Below are 21689 nucleotides of genomic sequence, written 5' to 3'. Positions count from 1 at the left end.
ACTACACTAGATTAATTTTTCCTAATTGTATATGATGAGATTTGGATACCTGCCAAAACTTGTTACAATTATCAGACTTCTTCACAGTAACATTACTGCAGCAGTCCTAAGCAATGCCTTGGAAATAGACCAGTTCACTTTCAGAACTGGAGTAAAGCAAGAATGTGTGATTGCATCAACAGTATTTTCCATCTGTACCAGAGCTATTGTAGCTCTCATCGCTGATTAAACTTCTGGAGTCGGCATCCAGTATCACATGGATGGGAATCTCTTTAACTTCAACTAGTTATGTTCCAAAACCAAGATAACCAACACCTCCCTTTACTAATCTTCACTATGCTGACACTTGTCATATGTACCCACTTAATTGAAGAGTTCAGTTCATTCTTGATTGCTTTGTTGAAGTGTATGAAATGGTTCAACTCATTGTCAACTTCATGAAAACTAAGATTCTTTACCAATCTATTCCAAACCAACTAGCTGTTCCTCCACACACTGAAGTTAGAGGGCAATTTTTGGAGAACATTGAGCATTTCCCCTACCTGGGTAGCTACTTTTTCCCAAGAAGTAATAAATGATAATATTCAACACTGGATAAAATTTGCTGGGGCTGCTTTTTGGTGTCTTCAAAATGGTGTCTTTAATCATAACATCAGTACCATTATTGTAATAATGTAAATCCTTGTATAGCTGAAGCTTTGCAGTGAAGAAAATCAGCTGCTAGGAAACTCTAAAATTTAAAACTTGAAGGCTTTAATTGGGAGAAAAAATTCTAGCAAAGCTTAAATTGAAAAAGCAGTCAGCACAATAAGAAAATAGGGCTGGCAGGGACCTCACAAGGTACAGGGGTCTCTCAATTTTATGCAGGTTCTTTATATGTGAATTAGCTCTTATGCAATGAGCATATTTAGACCCATAATTTGTTATATGCGAAGTAAATCCACTCTGTGGGGGGAGGGGAAAGGGCCATGGCCCCACTCCAGCCCTGGGTGCCTGCAACTGCTGGGCTGCCCTGTGCTCTGCCTGTCCCCACTCACCTCTGCTCCTGGGCTGCGCCATGCCCTGGTGCAGGGAGCTGGTGTCGGCTGCTCCTGGAGCCGTTCCAGCAGGGGCATTTGTGTGTGTCCAACCTGGTCTTGAAAATTATCCAGGGGTGGAGATTCTCCAAGTAGCCTTTTCCAAGTGCTTTGTCAGAAATTTCCTCCTAATCTCCAATCTAATAAGTCTTGCCCCTTGTTGACACAGGTGTGTGTCTGTGTGTCTCTCTAATCCCCCTTCAGGTATTTAAAGACTTAATAAATTCCCCCTGGCCATTCCTCAGTAACCTCAAGAAGAAACTCTTGTTCTTTCAGCCTGTCCTTGCATATCATGCTTCCCAGGCTTCCAGTCACTTTTTTTTTTTTGTTCTTTTGTGCTGGACTTCCCAATCCGTCCACATTCTCCTTGAAGTGTAGGGCCTAACACTGGATACAGTCCTCCAGGTGAGGCCTCAGCACTGCTGAGGCTGAGTGGACAAATCACTTCCCTTGATTTGCAAATGACATTCCTGTTAGTACAGCCCAGTGTACGGTTAGCTTTTATTGCAAGAAGAGCATGCCCACTATAACACAGAAGTCCTTCACTGTAATACTGTAGCCTAGCCAGTTGTTTCCTCTGTTTGTATTTGTGCATGTGCATGTAATTATTCTGTCCCAAGTGTAGGACTTTGCACTTGTCCTTGAATTTCATTTAGTCTATTGCAGACTATTTCTCCAGTGTATCCAGGTCATTCTGGATCCTAGCCTCGCCCTCCATAGTGTTTGCAACTCCACCCAACTTGGTGTCATCTGCTTTATCGTATCCAAATCATTGATGATAATGTTAAACAATACTGGACCCAGGGTAGACTCTTAAGGAACCCCACTTTATACCTCACAACATGTATGCTGATAAAATCTCTTAAACACTTTTTGTTTGTATGCTAGCTCGACTGGTTGCTGATAAGCTTCCATCTTATAGAGAACCTGGAAAATTTAAATTTTTTACAAAACAGGGAGTTATACATCTCCTATATCTAAAGCCCTGAAGTTAAAGCAATGTACAGTTGAAAGAAGTCATTTGGGCTCTGTAACAGCTCTGCCTATCATCTAATCAGCTTCATGTTTAAAATTTCAGCTAAGTCTTCAGTGCCTGAATGAACCATTTTTTGTTTTCTTGCTGTGTAGGCCTTGGGCTGTATCCTGTACTTATTGTGCTTTAGGCAACATCCATTTGAAGATGGAGCCAAGCTTCGCATAGTCAATGGGAAATACTCCATTCCTCAGACTGATACTCGATACACTGTGTTCCATGATCTCATTTGTAAGTCTACATTTTTTTTTTAACTTAATTTTGAATGTTTTGTGGGCACTTGTATCTTGTTCAGAAAACTGTTAGGCACCTGGAAATAAAGCAGTAAGGACTTCCCTGTTGAATGCAGGTGGGCTTCATAAATCATATGGTTGTGTTTGAAAATGTTTTTTAACTATTTGAATTGTTTTCATCTGAGTTTAAAACTTGTTGGTGGTGGGTTTTTTTGTTTTAGGAATTGGCTGTTGGAATCTTGGAGAAGAGCAGCTTCCAATGCCATCAATGAATATGGTTTTAAGATGTGGATGAATTGACTAGAAACACTTAGCGCTTTCATTCATTCAAGTTTCTTAAAGATTTTTTTTAAACCTTTTTATTTAAAATTTCAATATGTGATTAATTCACTGCAAGTAATGGTCACAATTCTGATTTAACTTTGTTTAGTTCAAAGGACCTTATTGTCTTGTTTTCCTTTTTTTTAATTCTTATGTACAATGGAGAAATTAGTTTCTTAGGAGAATGACAGTTGGGCATAGACTGGATTTCACCACAGGTTCCCTGTGTAATAGATCATGCTGAACTTAAGACCTCTGTGGTACAGGTCTTGGCAGCTAATACAACATACCTTTTTGGTGCTTAGAATGTCTAAATTGTTGCTGTTGTTGTGTAGGTTCAGCTTTGAAGGTAAATCCAGAGGAGAGATTGTCAATCACTGAGCTGGTGAATCAATTGCAAGAAATAGCAGCTGCTAGGAATGTAAATCCAAAATCTCCAATTACAGAGGTAAGGGGGTACCATTGGGAGATGCACACTTTTTTTCCCCCTGTTTAGATCAATGAAGGCTTAAAAACAGTTCTCAAAGCAGTTAGCTGACACAACTTTAGGGATTTTAGGTGTGTTAAGTACAGTTGGAAATTCAATAGGGTTTGGATGTAAAACTCACTTAAACTCCTTGAAAATCTCAGCCTCAGCATTCAGATGCTTTAAAAGTAAACTGTTAGTGGCTTTTTCTTGTTATCAGACTCTCAGAAGCTGCTTAATTTCAAATCACTTTTTCAGTAGGAACATGTTCAGTTTGGCACGTTCAGTTGACTCAGATTTTGAGTTGAGGAAGAAAACATGTAGTGCGTGGGTGTGAATTGAGGTTCTGTCAATGCAAACCTCCGTAGGTATGTAATAGAGCATTTAAGCTAACACCCCTATTGCAAGCCTTGCTTGTTTTAGTGTCTTAAATTGGTGCAAAAGGATTATTTCTTTAGTTTAGCTTGAATGAATGAGCAGAAGGTTTTAAGAAATCCCCTTTAATTTTGCACTTCAAGTGAAATTGGTGTGACTTGGCATCCCCTGGATTGTTGAATTTTCTGCTGTTGCTTGTAAGGTTTAGCAAAAGCATAATTTACAGCCAGTCTTTTTGGCAGATGTACCACTCTAATCACCCTCCACTGCCTGATCTGCTGCTCTCTGTGCTGCTTTTCCTGTGCTCCCTACCCAGTTTTGCTCCTGTGCTGTCTGCTGTATCTGTCCCTGTCCTTTTCCAGTTTAGCGAGCCAAACACTAAGGCTGCCTGTGCTGAAGGTTAGCCACCCCCTCATTTATACAACTTAGGCTGCAAACAGATGTCACCTTTGTGCTGCCATAAAAATTGTGCCACAAAACTTAAGTAAACAGATGTTTTGGCCCTTTGTCATGCTGCAGACAATGACCCTAGTTCATAATTTGTACTGCCTTTTTGTGGCTGACCTCTGTTTATTGTGGAAACTTCTGTGGCTTCAGGAGCGCAATCCTGTTGGGCAATGCCCCCAGGTGCATAAGCATGATATACACCATGGGAATCCCCTGCAGGTGATTCCAGGGACCTTTGTCTACAAATGAGGAGGGGGAAATTTTCATTGGCAGCGTTTCTTCTTGTTGTGCCCTTAGGAATCCTTTGCAGACAGAATCCCCTAATGTGCATATCATGCTGCTGCACTCTGGGTTGGAATATGGTCTTTGAACACAGAAGGGGAAATCCCTATGGGAGGTCACCCCTCTGTTCTTGCAGATGTATACTGGGGTATCCTCTGAAGGGCTGGGTTCCCTTGTACTGTGACTGAGGGGGCGAGGGAGGAGGGGTATACCTGCAAGTGGACCATTTTCCCCCACGGTTGTGGCACAGTTGGTTTGTGCTCCAAAGATGATGTCTGTTTCCAGCCTTGGTCTTTCTTTTATATTCTGCATGAATGTCATTCATGCCTACTCTAACATAAAATAACTTACTTCAGATTAAAATTTGATTTTTATTACTGTTGCCCTGAGGAGCAACTGTTCCTCCTCATTTTAAAGCCTCCCTGAATATATGTTTTTTTCATATCCTGATGCATTGCCTTTTATTTCTCAAGTCTTTTGCTGGAACCCTTGCTGTCATCAGGATCTTGCTAGATGGCTGGGTTACTTGCCTGCCTACTTACAGGTTAAAGGAATTTTTCTGAATGGACAGTTTACAGCTTATGGACAGCTTAAAAAAATGAAGAGTTGTTGATGGAGACTTTTTGGAGACCTAGACAAGTGCCTAATGTAGTAGCATATGGAATGTGGGCAATATGTTTCTGCAGGAGGAAAAAAGTAGTCTTGCTAATAGAACTACAAGGGGTAACAGGATATACCTGGAACTATGTGAATAATAACAGGATATACCTGAACAGTGACAAATAGACGGTCATAATTCAAAAGCCATAGAATATTGCCTCTCTTCTTTGTGATGCAAAGAATGCATCTCCAGTTTCTTTTAGTAGTTTAAATGGCAACATTTGACTCAGTGATGAACAATATTCAGCTACCATTTTGCAAAATATTATTAAATAATGCAGTTTGTATGTAAAAGTTCAAAAAATATTCTAATGGATATGAATCTCTCCAGCTCTTAGAGCAAAATGGAGGCTATGGAAACAATGCTCAACCTCGACTGTCTACAAACTCAGTGTTGCAGAGCTCTAAACCTGCAGGACAACTCAATGTGTACAATGCAGGTATGTACTAGAGAGGCTGCCTCTTTCAGATGCCCTAAAATGCATACTGTTTGTTGCATGTGAAAACAAACTTTGAGTTGGTGAAGCATGAAATTAGTCTTTAGCAGACATGTGAACCTCTGAGTGATCTGTTAAATATCTTGCTTCATAAAAATTAAAAGAATTAACTTTAGCCTAAGTTTCTAGCAAGTTTTGAATATTGCTTGTGAAGAGTGTAATTTTCTGAATTTATTCCTTTTTTAGACCTTTTTTTTAAAAGCTGACAATATGAATTTTCTCCTAAATTCTTGTTGGGTAAGAGAAGACTTGACTTAGTTTGTCAATTTTTATGCAGTAGTTGACATTTGGGCACATCTACATGTGTGCTTTAATGTGCATTAGTCTATTTTACTGCACATTAAAGCATCACTGAAAACATGGGGCATTTTTACATGTGCTTTGAGCTGTGGTGCCAGGCACTTTAATTACGAAGCCGTGCTAATTAAGTGTCCGCACGTCACATGCATGACTGTCCCCATACTGAAAAAATGCCAGTGGAGTGCTTTGAAATAAAGCTCATCAAATGTGTTTTAGTTCAAAGTGCCCTACTGCCATTTTTTCAGCACGGGGATGCATGTGGACACCGATGCGCATGATGTGAAAGGCTGCTGGAGCGCATCAATTTCCATGCTCCAATAGACTTAATTAATCAAGTGTGCTCCAGTGCACTGGATTTCTAGTGCATTGGAGCAGGCTCCCCACATATCTGTAGGAGCCCATGCTTTTTAGTTGATGTGCATTAAAATAGGCTGATGTGCATTAAGTGTCTCTCTTAAAAACCATGCTCTTTAGTTAATGCGCATTTAGACAGACTAACGCTCATTTTCTTAGTACCTCAGAATGGAAGTACTAGATTTAATGTTAATTAACTGAAGCATGTTAATGCATGTGTAGACATTCCCATTGAGTATCAGTTGCTGACATATGGAAGAAAACAATTTGAGTAAGTCATTTTCATAAAACTGCAGTTTATTTATGTATACAAAGAACATCAGAGCTTTTTAAAAAAAAATACTCATTACAGCAAAATTTAATAAAATAATCAGTTGGAATATACAGTAAGCACAAACATAGATTGTGTTGAGGGTAATCTTACCCAAACTCAAATGGAAACTTCTATTTTAAAAGTATTCTACAAGTACTAGTACTCTATGCGGCACTAGTCAGGCCACAGCTGGAGTACTGCGTCCAGTTCTGGGTACTGCACTTCAAGAGGGATGTGGACAACATGGAGAGGGTCCAGAGGAGGGCCACTCACATGATCGGGGGCAGCAGGGCAGGCCCTATGAGGAGAGGCTACGGGACCTGAACCTGTTCAGCCTCCACAAGAGAAGGCTGAGGGGAGATCTAGTTGCCTGTTGCAAACTAGTAACAGGAGGTTGGACTCGATCTGCTCAGGTCCCTTCCGACCTTAGAAATTATGAAACGATAAGAGGAAAAGAGCTTATTTGAACTTCAGTTGTAAATAGTCTTGGTCCTGTGTGTTGATTTGAAATCTAAATTTGTGATAAAGCCCCCAAAGTCCATAGATAACAGATTTATGTAGAAATTCAGGTTCAGTGGGAGGGTGACATTTTTTCTTTGGTGGTCAGAATAAAATCATGCTATCAGATTTTGCATTACAAGAGTATAGCCCTTGTGTATGTATGTTGGTTTGTCATCGTCATCCCCCCAACTTGTATTTTGCAGCTAAATATTGATCTGCATTTCATGAGCATGAACCCTTTAAAAGTAGTTCACCTGTAATAGGTACTGTCTTACAGCATTTCAGTTCTTTCTTCTGAGTTACTTTTACCCATTTGGTAGGCAGCTTATGGGGAACAAAATTTAAAATAATGTACATGAGGCAAATTAGTGTACTAGTTTGGTAGTATAATGTTGTCCACACACTTATGTTTCTAGGATGATTCCAGTCCTCTAAGTGGAATGCTGTGGTCATTTGGCCCATGCAGGTTTAAAGTTGTTTTTTTTTTTATAAATGGTATTGAGCTGCTTACCAGCAGACTTTGTTTAAAAAAAAGAAACTTTTAGTATTCCAGATAACAAATTAAGCTTTCTGGAGTGCAAACCAGTGTTTCCAAGAAACTGTACAAGATAGTGTAGTAGGCTTTCAAATGGTATGGTGCATATTAGAAGGATGATAGTAAATGAAGAGGCATTCTGCAACTTAAACACTGATACAACAAAGGTACATGGGGCCCAGTCGTTTGATTTAATCTTTCTTTTCAGAAAGGAGTACAAAATGCTTAAGTAGTGAGATGGCTTGTAGAAACCATGTTGGTTCACTACACAGAAATTGCATTGTACAGTTCAGTCTCCAGAAGATGGAGGCTTTGTTTCAGCCCCATAAATGCTAAGTGGATTCTGTTGGTGTGTTCACCTTAAGCTGTGTGGTCACTTCACTTCTGGCTTTGTCACTTGAAGAGATCTGGAAGCACAGTTCTCTTAAATGTAGGCTTTTATTTTAAATTGTGATATTATGATTTTGCTTTATAATTTCAGGCCTGACAGTTGCAGAATGTGACCAGTCATATGGAGGGTTCTTTGATATTCTTAAGGGTGGAACAGAAAGATTTTTCACTAATATCAAGGATACTTCTTCTAAAGTCATCCAATCTGTGGCCAAGTAAGTAGGCAAAAAAACCACTTTGCTGATCAAGTTTTAATATAGGAAAACAAAAAGTCTCTTGTTTGATGCATTTAGTAATAAACAGGTACAAATAAATGAGATGGAATATACTGGTACTTGTTATTGCACTTAAGGAATTTTTTGTGTATTGCATTTAGAATGTATTGGCTTATGGCGATTTTGTATCAGAAATTAGAATCGGAAGAAATTTAGAATAGATTTCCTAGGCCAGTGGTAGAATCATTCACCATAAAAGATCAGAGCTGCCTGATGAAGACCCTTGAACAGGGTGTTCTCCTTTGGCTGCACTAGAACTGACAGTGAGAGCCCTTAAGATTTAGCAGTCTCACGGTAGGTAGATAGTCCATAGCTCTCTTCCCTTTCCTGTTTCTCTTCTGCTCCCTCCCCTTTCACATGTGTAGAAATAAAATGAAGAAAGGCATGGAGAGTTGGGTGGAATGACATGAATAATGAGGGAGTTATGAAGCAGAGATGAGAATGAAAGGAGAAGCAGGAACAGAGGAATGAATAAATGGGGAAGGGAATCAAAGTGGGAGGAATTTTTTTTTAAGTTTGATCTCTGGTAGGCAATAGTATTCTGCAAAGAAAAAACTTGGAGAAAAAGCTGGAGAAAGTCTTTCTCGAGACCAGGGAATCCCAGTACCCCTTGGAAGACTCTTCAAGTCTGTCTCTGTTGATCCTGACTGATAAGAGAAAAATGAAGCTTGAGTATCAGGAAAAGATCCGCCCCCTGCAGTCCAACCCAGTCATATATTCTGCAGAAAATTCTTTCCTGCTCCAGTGTTTACTCATTTACACAATTGCCATATATTATAATAGTCCTTCTTGTTGGTAGTTCAGTCGAGCAGTATTTCACTTTGGCATTTTGTAACACCTACCCTTTTCCCCCACCCCTCTTTTTCAGAGCCATTTCTATTTTGTTGCTTTTTCAGCATTTTTTCAATGCATCTTTATCTTTGAAACTCAGATGTTTAAGGCTTGTTTACACTTATATTTTCATTAGATGTGGTCTACCCAACCCAGGAAAAAGTTTCCTGCTTTCTCTGTGTAGTCTGTATTTCACTGAGTTCCCCACCCCCCTGCCCTCCTTGGCCACATTTCATGACAAGACCACACATTTGTTTAATGCTCACATTTTAAGCTGTTACAACACTATTGCTTCAGAAATGTCTCTTTTTTGTTAAGGTCTATATGAGGTTATTTATCCAAGTACCATATATTATTTATTAACTGGCTCTTAGGCCAGACAGAATTTAATTTTATTTCCTTGTATCTAGTTTCTCAGGTTTCCTTCCGGTTTTCATTTCTGTAGGTATTGGCAAAACTTACCTTTTTGTTTTTGTTTCATAAATTTGAAAAGGCAAATGCAAAGCAAAATTCCTTTTTTCTTCTGTATAAACCTCTTTTTAAAGAGGTATTTTTTTTTCTTATTGGATGGTCTTTTCCCTCTTTGGGTGGTCTAGGCGGAGATGTCATACCTAGCTGCAATTTGACTGGTGGCTGTAGCTGATAAAGCTTCCTTAATGATTATCACTTTCATTTTCTATTCCATCAGGAAAAATTGCCAATTTCTGGGTTGGTGTCCTGGACCCTTTTTTTTAATGCAGGGTTAAGTAAACAAACTACTTATTTGACTGGCTTCTCTGCGACCAACTCAAAAGTACAAAAAGGTGAAGTACAGAGTATCATAATTCCCAAACTTTTTAGGTACCAGTGAGGTAATAAGGCAAGAATTGCACCATATGAAGATTGCCAAACTGTTTGTCTGTTTTGTTTATTTTGCCTGCCTGTCCTGTCCCCCTGGCCCCCCCCCCCTTTTTCAGAAATGGGGGGAACTGCTACAGCTCAGATTACAGCCTTGCATAATGTCATTGTCTGGATTCTCATAAAATGTTGATGACTCTTCTCAGTGGTGCAGATTAAAAGCTATATTTGGATCCCCCCGGATGTTAAGGCTACAGGAAAGGGATGCGAGGATAAGGAAAGAAGCTGGTCTTAAGACACTGAATTGAGACAGATAGATAGGTTCAGTTCATCTTCCTGTGTCATGCTGGATAAGTCTTAGGACCAGACCTTTTAAAAAATGAATGCCTAGATAGAACTCTTAAGTCTGCATTTTAAATTGTTCCCCACCCCCTTGTTCTGATACCTTTTTCCCTAAGTGTGTTTCAGATTGAGGAGACTTCCTTCCTTCAGTATGTAGGAAAAATGATTAATATATGAAGCACCCACGATGAGTGACATGTATACAAGCCCCAGAGCTTTTTTATTTAAATTGTACTGTTATAGGTACATACATACAAACGAGAGTAAAGCACACAGACTGTCTTATATTTTGCCTTGCAGTTCTTGCAAAAAACACTGGGCAGCTTTTGTCCCAAAATACAGCTTCAAGGACTTACTAATATTGAATGTATAACCTTAGGTACCGCTTTCCAGTTTTGTCTCACATAGTAGCTCCGTGGTAATGTTTCCTTTACTTTCTCTTCTGATTAACTGATAAAGGCTAGAGCAAGAAAAGATCTCTGAATGTTATGCTGAATGCCTTTCCCACTTGGATACAGTATGTTGGTACAGATCGTGTTTATTTAATCATTCAACAAGTATTCAGCCTTGCCCACATTCCTGGGCATATCAATTTCTAAGAGAATTTTGTGGAACTTCTATAAAATCCTTAATTTTTTTTAATAGCTGCTCATCCTTAAAATTCTATAGCATATTAATAGTGCTTTGGGTTAAGCACTCCCAGTCAGGAACAAGGTCCTACTTTAGAGGTTTGCTATGCAAGTACAAAGAATTCCTGCCTCAGTTCAGAAGTCAGCTTTGACTTGATGAAATTTTTTTCAGTTTTGTCTGGCACTGGATAAAATTGAATTAAACATCCAGGTGTGAAACCAGACTAGGTGGTGTAAGACTTATGTGAATTTCAGCACTAATGACTTCCTTTAAAATTTATGTTGCAAGGATGGTGACTTTTTTTTAATGGATACTTGTTAATGTTGAGTCCTGGGTAGGGGTAAACTAGAACAAGAAAAGCTGCTTGAGTACTGGAACACGATTTGGTTTAGATTGGAGATCACATGAATACTGATCATTTCTGTGATATTTTTTTCTTTACAATTTATCTGTGCTAACTGCTTTTATTACTTATGTGCCTTTCATTTCATACACATGTCTGTTAGCACCCCAAGGTAACTTATGTGCAATTCTATTAGTAACAAGTGTACTGAGTGTTACTCAGTTTGCTTTTATGAACAAGTTTCTAATTTTAAATTATTTTTGAGTGCCATTTTGTTGAAGTTCACTCTATATCTAGGCACTCTTTGGCAAGCTGTGCTTATAAACCAGCTTTTATTTACATAGGTAACTTGTTTAACAAGTGTTTCAGCTAAAGCGTGTGGCTTTGTTCAAATATTTACACTGCTGAATAAAAATCCAAACCACTTCTTAACTTCCTGCTTTTCCTAACAAGTTGAGGTGGAAAAAAATCTTAATGTGGTGAGGGTACTTTCCTTTATTTGTAGGATTAAAAATGCCCTTCATTCTTGTGTGATGGTTGTGTATTTTTTTTTTCCTGAAAAACAAAGCTAGAAGCTGTAAACCTAACTGACTCATTTTGCTTTTGTCATTTTTTTTTTTGTGCTGATTTTTTTTTTTTCCTTTTGCCCTTTCTTAATTTTCTTCATTGTACCTTGCTTCTCATTTCTTAGCAACATTAATTCAGTATAAATAAAATGTATGCTTTCTTCTGTTAATGGCTTGGCTAGGAACAAACGCCCTAGTCTAGCAATCCACCCAGTGTAGATAGACTGTGAAGTCAAGACATCCCTGTAAAGATGTGAAAGTCCTTTCAATCTTAATTACAGGATTGGGGCTTGTCTGATTTGGTGTTTTGTTTTGTTTTTTGTGGGTTTTTTTGTTTTTTAATGGATTGTAATTAATTGTGAGGAATGTGTGTATACTATCTATGACTTTTTTTAAAGCAGCCATGCCAAAGGGAAGCTCATGAAAGTCTCACAGTATGCTCAAGTAATGAAATAGTGCTTTACATTATTGTTGAAATGACCATGAAATCATCACATTGGAGTTCAGGGAAAATTATGGAGAGAGATTATAAAATTAACCTGTAATCCTTTTTTTTTTTTTTTTTTTTTTTTAAGGAAGGTGTATTAAAATGGAATAGTTTGTAGCAGCCACACACATTGATAGAGTATCATGTACATTTTGGGGGTTGGGTAAGTAAAGTAGCTTGCTGAGGAGTATTCAGATATTTTTTTTTTTTTTCTGCAAAACTACCCTTCCTGCTTCCATTACCTATTAGCTGCCTTTAGTATATGAGACTCAGCAGATTTTATTATATAAACAATTCCAAGTATGCATGGAGCTTTTATAAATGCCTGAGATTTGAAATCTCTGCTTCAAAGATTTTGGTGTTTAATTCAGATGCATGCAAAAGTGAAGTTTGTGTATAACAGTTAAGGGGTTTATGTCTAAGTGAGGTATCAACCTTGGAAAACTATTGCTGAGGAATGGGTTTGAATTTCTTGGAAAAGGAAACAAGAAATACCAACTCCAGGAAATCCTTGGCCTTTCTTTTTACTGTTCTGATTTGTGTGTACTTATTTGAGGTTGCAGACTTGCCTAACAAGTTCCTTTTGATCAGAGGAGCTAAAAAAAAGTCTTTCAGTAGTTTTACCTTATGAATAAAAGTTCATGTATATGGAAGTAGTACATATATGGTTCAATAACTGAAATTTTAAAGGTACAGCAAGCACTGTGGATTGATCAGTACTGTTTACTTTCCACTGTGCTTGTTCTAGATGAAAATTTCTCTTACCAGCACTTTTACCACAGCAGTTAGCTAGCACTTAATACAACACTAACTTAGTACAACCTCAGCTCCACATTTTATTATTCCTTGTCTGGTTTAATTTTCAGCCACCCATGTTGATAGAGCTTCCTCTATTTCCCTTGAGAGAGAATGTCCCAACTTCACACAACACATTTTAGGAAGCCTTTCCTGATACTCAGCTTGTTTTCCTTAGGTGCATGCCTGCCATTACTTCCAATTTATACTTTCTTTAACTGTATTTATATGCATTGTCTTCATTTGTTTCTGGGTTGGTGTCAGTTGCTCTGTCAGTGACTGCTTGGATAAAAATGACTCTGAGTATTGCCTACTCAATTCCTTCAGGCTCTGAACGCTCACGCTACTCTTTTTGAACTCTTTGTGGTTTGCCAATATTTTCTGCTTACACGGTCTTTAGAGCTTGAATGTAATATCCCAGCAATTTTTCTTTGGTAGTCTTTCAGTTTTTATAGGATTCATCTCACTTAGGTTAGAAACATCTGAACCCAGTTCTGTGACCTACAATCTTGACTCTGGTTTTGACAATCTGGGTTGGATGAAAGTCAAGACAACTGTAAAGGGTAAAGGTAGGAAAAGGTGTTGGAAGAAAACAGATAAGGTTTTGGTAATTTCTGGGAAATTGATGGTAGGGCCAAACAACAGGCTTTCATTTTCAAGGGAAAGGTCAGGGAGCTGAAAAGGCCTGAGTGGGGGTGGGGGAAGTGAGAATCATGAACATTTCTCATCCAACTCTAAACTCAAGAGGCCAGCTAGTCCATCCCTCTGCTCAAAGCAGGACCATCCCCAACTAGATCATCCTACCCAAGCCTTTGTCTAGCTGAGTTTTAAACTTATAAGAATAGAGATTCCACAGCTGCTCTGGGTAACCTGTTCCAGTGCTTTACTACCCTCCTGGTGAGAGTTGATGATCCAGCCAGTTTTCTATCCACCTTGCAATCTATTCATCCAACCTGTACTACTTTAGCTTGCTTGTAAGAATTTTGTGGAAGACTGTATCAGAAGCTTTGCTAAAGTGGGGGCAGTATATAAAAAGCTAGCAGCCAGGAAGGGGTGGGATTAAGGAGGAGGCTGGGTAGAAAGTTTAAGGGACCAAGAGTGATCAATCAATACTAAAGGAGAAAGTGGTGAGCAAAGAGGAGGTGGAAGAGGTCATGATGAGCTATCTCCCTCTTTTATAGTAGAGGTGGTCCTTTTGTGGAGTAGTAGTTTTTGGTGGGAAGTCAACAAGCAACAGGTACTAAAATGTTTAGAAAGGACATTGGCAGAATAGTAGGAGTGAGTGTTACAGTTGTCCAAGTTAGTTTGTAGTCTTCAGATTTGCTTTGGGGGCATTCAGTGGTGCAGGAGTAGACAGGGAGCTGTTTGGAGGGAGGAACCCAAGTTTGTGGTGTTGGGAGTTGCATTGACCCAACGGAGAGCAAGAGTGGAAGGAAATGAAGTAGCTTTGACTGAACCATTGTAGAGCCTACAAGAAAGGAGTGAACAGCAGAGAGGACCTGAGTGCAGCTGGATTTGGGGGCTCTGGAAAGGCCAGGAGAAGGAAGGACAGTGTTGACTTTAAGCTTAAATTCAAATCAGCTTTGTACATACCTTAACAGGATCTAAATGGAATCTAGGTGCATCCTAGATGGTGCCACTTGAGCAGCTGGAAAACTTATTAGATGCCTGGATTTGTTAGATGCCTCAACTTTAGTCTTAAAAGAGGCATTTTTAGATTATGCTTTCCCCTTGGAGCCAAACTTCTGCCTGAACTCTGTTATGATCCAGATTTGGCTCTGGGAGACCTGAAAGGAACCAAGGATTCATACAATCTTGGGCCACTGCATAATGCATCCAGTGACTTTCAGATTTGCATGAATACAGTTTATTACAACCACCCATGGTGGTGCCCGCCTTTTCATTAAGTTGGTTACCAGCCTGGGTGTGTCTAATTCCCATCCAGGAGGTGGGAGAGCCCAGCATGGTCGGGACACTTTTTTTTTTTTGTTTTTTCCCCTGGGAAATAGGAGATGTGAGTGTAAGTTCCTTCTGGCTTGAGGAAAGTCCAGAATGCAGCTGTTCTGCATCCTAGGTCCAAGCTCTAACCTAGGCTACTTGGCAAAAAGTGGTTGGCAACATTTGTCATTCAAAGTGAGTGACGTGTCCTGTGGTTCACACTGAACTCGGTGTTGCTGTCACTTAAGCATCCTGGTTCAGGTAGAAGACTCCAGCTGGCTGCTGAGTCAGGGATGACTGACTCATCTAACATGCAGCCTTGTCAGATGCTTGAGCTCTGAGGATGAGGAAGGGGAAGCTTAGATGCACCCCTGTACCTTGCATTTCCACATGACTACCTGTAGATGTGTCCATGTTCAGTACACATGCGCTATGGCTTGACCATGACGTGTATATTCACTGGATAGACATCTAAACCTGTCTATTTAGGTTACCCTCCTGAGGCAGTGGGCTTAAAGCTTAGGAATGAAATGCCTACATGGCAGTGCCTAAGTGAATCTGGCAATTGGTCTTTGTGGGTCAGTTCCCCATTGCAAAAATAGGCACAGAAATGCTTCCCTTTCTCAAAGTGTGAAGATAAATATGGTGAAGCTTATGGTATGCTGTAATCAAGGCTATAGACATAGCTCACGTGGGTTGCTATTCAAAGGTCTGAATAGCTGGAAATTCTAGTAAACGTGGATGAGAAAGTTCAGCTATAAGTCCTAACTTTTTTTAGTTGATCAGAGCCCTTGTATTTGCACCCAAGGAAGATCTTTTTGCAATGAATTGCTATTTGAAAGTCTAATCTCCATTCCATAACATCTGTCATTCTCTTAGTTAAATATAGGGTCTTGAACTATTTTGCTATCACTCTGATAAACTGGGTACTTCGTATGATTTCCCAGCAGGAAAAAAATCTCCATGGTAGCCTGTTACTTGAATAAACTATTTATTTACATATTTCTGTTTGCCTTTGAATAAAATCATTTTTTCATATTAACTCAAACATGTGTTTTATTTCAGTTATGCAAAGGGAGATTTGGATATATCGTTTATCACTTCCAGAATTGCTGGTATGGTTAGTTGCATCTTTTTAAAATCACGATTTTAATTATATTTTCATAAAAGTTAATACCTCAAATGGCAATGTTCTGTTTTCAGTGATGTCCTTTCCAGCAGAAGGTGTAGAATCTGCCATCAAAAATAACATAGAAGATGTGCGATTATTTTTAGACTCTAAACACCCTGGACACTATGCTGTTTACAATGTATCTCCAAGAACATACAGGTCTTCAAGATTTCATAATAGGGTGTGTATGTATTTGTCTTTTATTGATTTATTTTCCTGTAGTAGCACTGAGTAGACCTAGTGGATCTTTTGTTAGATGCCAGCGTTTTTATTCAGTTAAGATGTACAGCTCAAATCACAAATGAGCCATTTCAAAGGTAAGGTCCACTACCAATATTAATTCTAGCATAATTTGCCACCGATTTGGATGAAAGGGAAAGATGGCATTGCTTTCTGGAGTGGTAGCTTTGCTGAAGAAAGACCCAGGCATTCAGCACCTCCCTACCTAGGAAACAAAAGTGTTACTGGAACAGCTGTGTTTTTTGTTTTGTCCAGAGGTCTTTCCCTGCTTTGCACTATTTGGGAGGGCTTCACTGACTGGCCTTCTTTACTATCTTTGCTCCCTTTTTATCTCGCTTTTTTTCCTATCTCCTCTCTGAGCCAGCTGCACTTAGTGAGTTGTCTAGGCATGTCCACTCGTTACTACTGCCTGAAATGAGCAGTATATAAAAGCAGGGACATGGCACATAGCCATCTTTGGTTACCTACAACAAGGATATCTGGCAGGTCCTTAAATGCAAACATCTTTTTGGCTCCTTTTCGGTGCAGTCTTGCAACCAGAAATCATGACTAGCAGCACAATGGAGTCTCGGGCTTTCAAATCTCAGCGTTCTATTGGAAACATCCTGGTGGTGTCTGAAGATGTACTTGCACCATCCCCATTGGACCTCAGTTAGATCTTTATACAGCCAGGACTCAATGTGTCCCTTTTTTGTCTTTTAAGCTGTGTAAGCTCTCCATTATCATCCCTTCAAAACATATTTTTAAAATAATATTCCTCTGTTTGACACAGTTCAGTTTACGGTGTATTCTTACCCTTTCCTTTCATAAGTCTCCTTCAAGCAGGAGGAGGAGGGAAAACATTAGACCTAAAACTTTCTTCTTCCTCCAAGTGCAATCTAATGGAATGGAATTCAGATGGGATAAACTTGCATGGGGTTGACCTTTGGAACAGAAAAAAATGCACTGAATTTATAAAGAAGTCTTCCAGATGCATTGCTCTTTTTCTAAAAGAATGTACTCTGTATCCACGTTCTCCAAATTTGTCTCGCATTAGGAAATCTTATTCCTTGGACAGAAAACTCAACTTTACTCTGAAGACGTCCAGTTTATTGACCTATATTCCCCTTTATATATAGCACTCCTGTAGTGATGTCTCTAGCCTGCTTGACAAGGGAAAATTTACTGCAGTAACTGCCAATCCTCCAACAGGCTCAAGTTTTTCAGGCCTTATTGTTTATTTAGCTTGTCAATTAGCATCATTCATTTAATCCTGACCCAAGTCTTTTCCTGTATAGCCAGAAGGGATCAATGGATCTGAGCTTGTCAAAAAACCATTGTACAATTTCATTTTTTGTTTAGGTTGCCTTTAAGGACTAGAGCTTTTTTGAGTCCCCAGTTAAACTGAAATGGAATTTATTTTCATCTTGTTTTTCTAGGAAACCTTCCCCTTTTTCCACCTGTAAAACCCAGGTGCTCAAAAGCTGTTTCTTAATCCTGTGGGTATAAAGAGGACAAAATGTTTGTCTCCAGAGAAGTCATTGTACAACTTGGACTCCATATTTAATTTGGAATAGTAGACAAAAGAAAAGGGTAACTTCTAAATGTAGGATATTCTACTTAGTGCAAGTGAAGAAAATTCAAGACTTCTCCATTGTCTCTTGTGCCATAAAATGTATACTAATCTTAGACCTTGTAAAGTGGTGTGAGACCCTCAATGTCTGAGGTGAATATTTACAGCTTTGATGTGCTTTCTAATCCTTACTAAATGGATGCATCATTGTGAATATTTTAGATCTTCCAGGCTACCCTTTCTCTAACTCGCTTTTAAATTTTTTTGCTCTGTATTCCTTTCACCAATACAGAATTTTCTATGAACTTTGTTTGTTCATATTGGGTAAAAATGTAAAGTTTTTGGAATTCTCTCTAGGCTTTTCTTGATTCTACATAGCTTTTGGGTGTCCAAAACCTCCCTAAAGCAGCAGAGCTGCTTCTGTTGAGCAGTTTTGTGGATTCCTTCAGTAACAATCCATCACTAGTAGTTGAGTATATTTCAAGAAAATGAATGCACTGATAAGGAACAAAAGCCTGTCTTGTATAGCATTTGTTTTTGTGCCAAAATCCATTCCACTTTAAACTAAGAAAGATAGAATAAAATAACTAGAGAGATGCCATATGTTTAAGTCGGCATTAGTTCAGGAGAGAAGACTTTTTTTGCTTTTCAGTTTGTCCATGAAGTAGCATTAGGAATTTTTGGCTGTTTTAACGGTAGGACTCAAATGGTTCAATTTTTGTATACCTTGCCTACAATCTTTCAGTGGTTCTCAATCGTGTTAGAGTTGGGGCACCCCTCCTCAACTTGTTTGAATTTGGTATCCCTGGTTGACTTGCCACACTGGTAACTTGCCACAGGGGTTCTCAATCAGGTGCCATTGCCACAGTTATCTGGTAAAACTGTTTGTACTGCTCCTGCACAATCACCCTGAGGAGGGCTGCAGCACACAATGTTGTTCTGCGTTGTTAGTATGCTTTTAAGGTTAAAGCAAGCAAGAAAGCCAGCCCATTCTGTAGCTTTTCCTGGTCCAACTTTGCACAGCATCTCCTGGAAGCAGGCCAGTGGGATAAGTGGAACTGTCCTGCATATTTCAGTAGTGTGGGGAGGCTGGACAGGGAAGGGCTGCTTTTAGAAGCTGGCCCTCTTCCCTGCTTTAGGCTTTAGGATCTGGTGTGGGTGTGCAGTAGGCACATGGGACAATTTAACCTGGTTGTGGGGGTAATGCTCATGTTGTGGCATCCCAGCTGAGAAGCACTGCTCTATTTAAATTTTAATTTGGTGGAAAGAAGGGGTGGCATTTCTTTGCTACAGTTCGTTAATATGGAACGTTATTTTAGGCTTATTTAACATGGTTAGGAGTTATTGATTTGGTTTTGTTGGTTTCATCTTTCCAATGGGAAAAGTTTACTTCTTCAAAATGAAGTTGTGGAAATGACAGAATACTACAGAATGCAACAAAAACGTGGGGGGGAAAGATTCAGTAATATTAGTTCTCTTACATCTGTCACTTTTTTTTTTTTTTTCTGACTGACAGTTTCTTGAGGAAGAGCTAATTTGATATTAAAAATCTTAGCTTTTCCCAGAAGCAATCTTTTACATTTCAGCCTGGGGAAAAAAGTGAGGTGAGATGAACAGATTATACTTATTTATATCAGCAGGGGGGAGAGGGTGGTACAGCTGACAAAGGTAAAATAACCCCAACTGTTTTGTGTGTTTACTCCTATTCTGTAGTTAGTGGAAACTAATCTGGGGAAGCTGCCCAGCTTTCGCTTGTCTTAGGATAGAAGCAGCCCATGGACTAGATACTGTGGAATAGCTAATACCTTTTAAATTACCCTCAACTCAGTGCAATTCATTCATCTGTCCATACCCTCACCTTACTTTGTGCAAGTCATCAGGAGGCACTAAGCATGGTCACTGATTTTAAATAGTTCCCTGAAGCTGACAAGGCAACCATTCCTATAAAAGCATTTGTCAGTGCCAACTGTTTTGTGTCATATTTTGAACCCTGTTTAAAAGTGTTGTGTGAAATTATTTTTTTTTTTTACTGGTGGATGGCTTTTTCCTTTGTTAATGTGAAAATAGTTGAGAGATTTTTAGATTGGTTTCTTTAAACACTTTTTTTTCAGCCCGTCAGGGGAAGCAGTTTTACATCATTAACTAATGTTGACTGCTTCAGTAGTAATGAATACTCTGCTAGCTTTGCATGTTGTAGCTATTTTTATTTCAGTAGTGTCCAGAGACCATGCTTAGGATGGAAGACTCACTTTGCTGGATGCTGTGGAGGATATATCTAAACAGAAATCTTGTTTGATACCCTGCTTATTAAGCTTCCTTCTTTTAATTTGTTCTTAAATTTAGTATTAAAGTATAAACACATCTGTTTGTGGTGTGGCTGTAGTCACTGTACTCACCTCTTACTCCGTCCTCCAGGTTTCTGAATGCGGTTGGCCAGCGAGACGTGCTCCAAATCTTCACAACCTTTATAGCATTTGCAAGAACATGCATTTATGGCTAAAACAAGATCAGAAAAATGTTTGCATTGTGCACTGCCTTGTAAGTAACTGTTACACCTGACATATTTTAGCTGTTTGAGCCCAGCCATATTGGTTCAGTTCACATGTATACAAGTAACAAACTTCTCTATATTTAAGTTTTGGTGGTAGTATAAATTTTTTAGAGAAAGCCCTACATGTTTAAATGGTATTAACTTGCACTGATTTTGCTATGAAGTCAGTCATGAAGATAACTTAGAAACCCTTCTAGCTCCCTCTGCAGATAGCAGATGAAACAGTAACAGGAGGAATTAAGGTAGCTTGGCATTTGTGTGATAAGCACTGCTTTCTTGCACTTCTGTTAATTTCTTTGCTTGCTGCAGATCTAGCTCCAAATTTTAGGCATATAAGGGGCTTGATTTGCATAGCTCCTAGCTGGTCAGGTAATGCCAACGTTTAATGTTCAGTCCGTTGCTTAAAAACCAAATGTCTCCCTAAAGCCCTGCCAAAATTCAGCTATTCTGTTTACTGTTGGCAGGCTTTCACTAGAGAATAAAATGTTCAAATCTATCTCAGTGTGACATATCTGAGTATCGTTGTGTCTAAATAAACGTTTGATTTAAGGTAACAAGATCAGGCTTGAGGATGATTCAAGAAATATACACAGTTCACTCCTATAAACATACACAAGTTATTCCTTTCCTTATAGTGCTGCTATCTAACACTATATTATAATCTACCTGATAAGAAATTCTTATAGAAATATTATGAAGCTCAATTTTCAGTCATAAAATCATAGTGAAGTTGGGCTGGAAGGGATCTCCAGAGGTCATATAATCCAACCCACTGCCTGAGGCAAGATTATCGCTATCTAAACCTTCCTATACAAAATGTAATCCAACCTCTACATAGGGCTACCATCAATCCTAACATAACACAGACCTAACATCATACCCTGCCACAGGTAAAGCAGGGGAACCATGGCAGTCAATATCCTGCTTCTATGAAATGTTGTCAATATGTGCTCAAGAGGTCCCAGGTAGAGGGTCATGACCCTCGGTACAGAGGAAGGTAAAAACCCCTACAGTCCATACCAGTCTGACCAGCAGGTAAAATTCCTTACTTACCCCAAATATGGTGATTTGGTCTGACCCTGAGTGGAAAGGCAAGACCCTCTAGTCAGGAACCTCCCAGTTTGTTCCCAGCAGGAGCATTGGCACGCCCCTGTCAAAGTACCCAGCCTTGGCTGTAGCCAACACCCAATGCCTCCTAAAGAAGGCTTGAAAACACCCTGACACATGCCAGATAAGGGGTGACGGGGGGCCTAACTAGCGAAGTCCAGAAGCATACCCATAGTAGAATATCGGCATAGCTATGCCTGGATCATCCCCAACTAAATGCCTGTCCAGTCTCTTCTTGGAA

The 21689-nt window shown here is 39.2% G+C and overlaps 1 protein-coding gene across 3 annotated transcripts in view; it reads left to right on the top strand.

Moving 5' to 3' along the window:
* The window catches only part of GAK (cyclin G associated kinase), a 124463-nt gene that overhangs the window by 49848 nt on the left and 52926 nt on the right, over positions 1–21689 (top strand). For all 3 annotated transcript variants that reach the window (XM_090038964.1, XM_090038963.1, XM_090038965.1), the window contains 7 exons: positions 2205–2340; positions 2999–3111; positions 5225–5333; positions 7875–7998; positions 15893–15942; positions 16031–16179; positions 20206–20328. In XM_090038964.1, the coding sequence (XP_089895090.1) occupies positions 2205–2340; positions 2999–3111; positions 5225–5333; positions 7875–7998; positions 15893–15942; positions 16031–16179; positions 20206–20328 (804 nt within the window). The remainder of the gene's footprint in view (positions 1–2204; positions 2341–2998; positions 3112–5224; positions 5334–7874; positions 7999–15892; positions 15943–16030; positions 16180–20205; positions 20329–21689) is intronic.

The sequence above is a fragment of the Crocodylus siamensis genome, chromosome 3 (assembly GCF_052110815.1).
Source record: "Crocodylus siamensis isolate JL-2025a chromosome 3, ASM5211081v1, whole genome shotgun sequence".
Classification (NCBI taxonomy): domain Eukaryota; kingdom Metazoa; phylum Chordata; order Crocodylia; family Crocodylidae; genus Crocodylus; species Crocodylus siamensis.
Note: the sequence above shows the minus strand (reverse complement) of the source record. Positions and strands in the feature narration are given on the sequence as shown.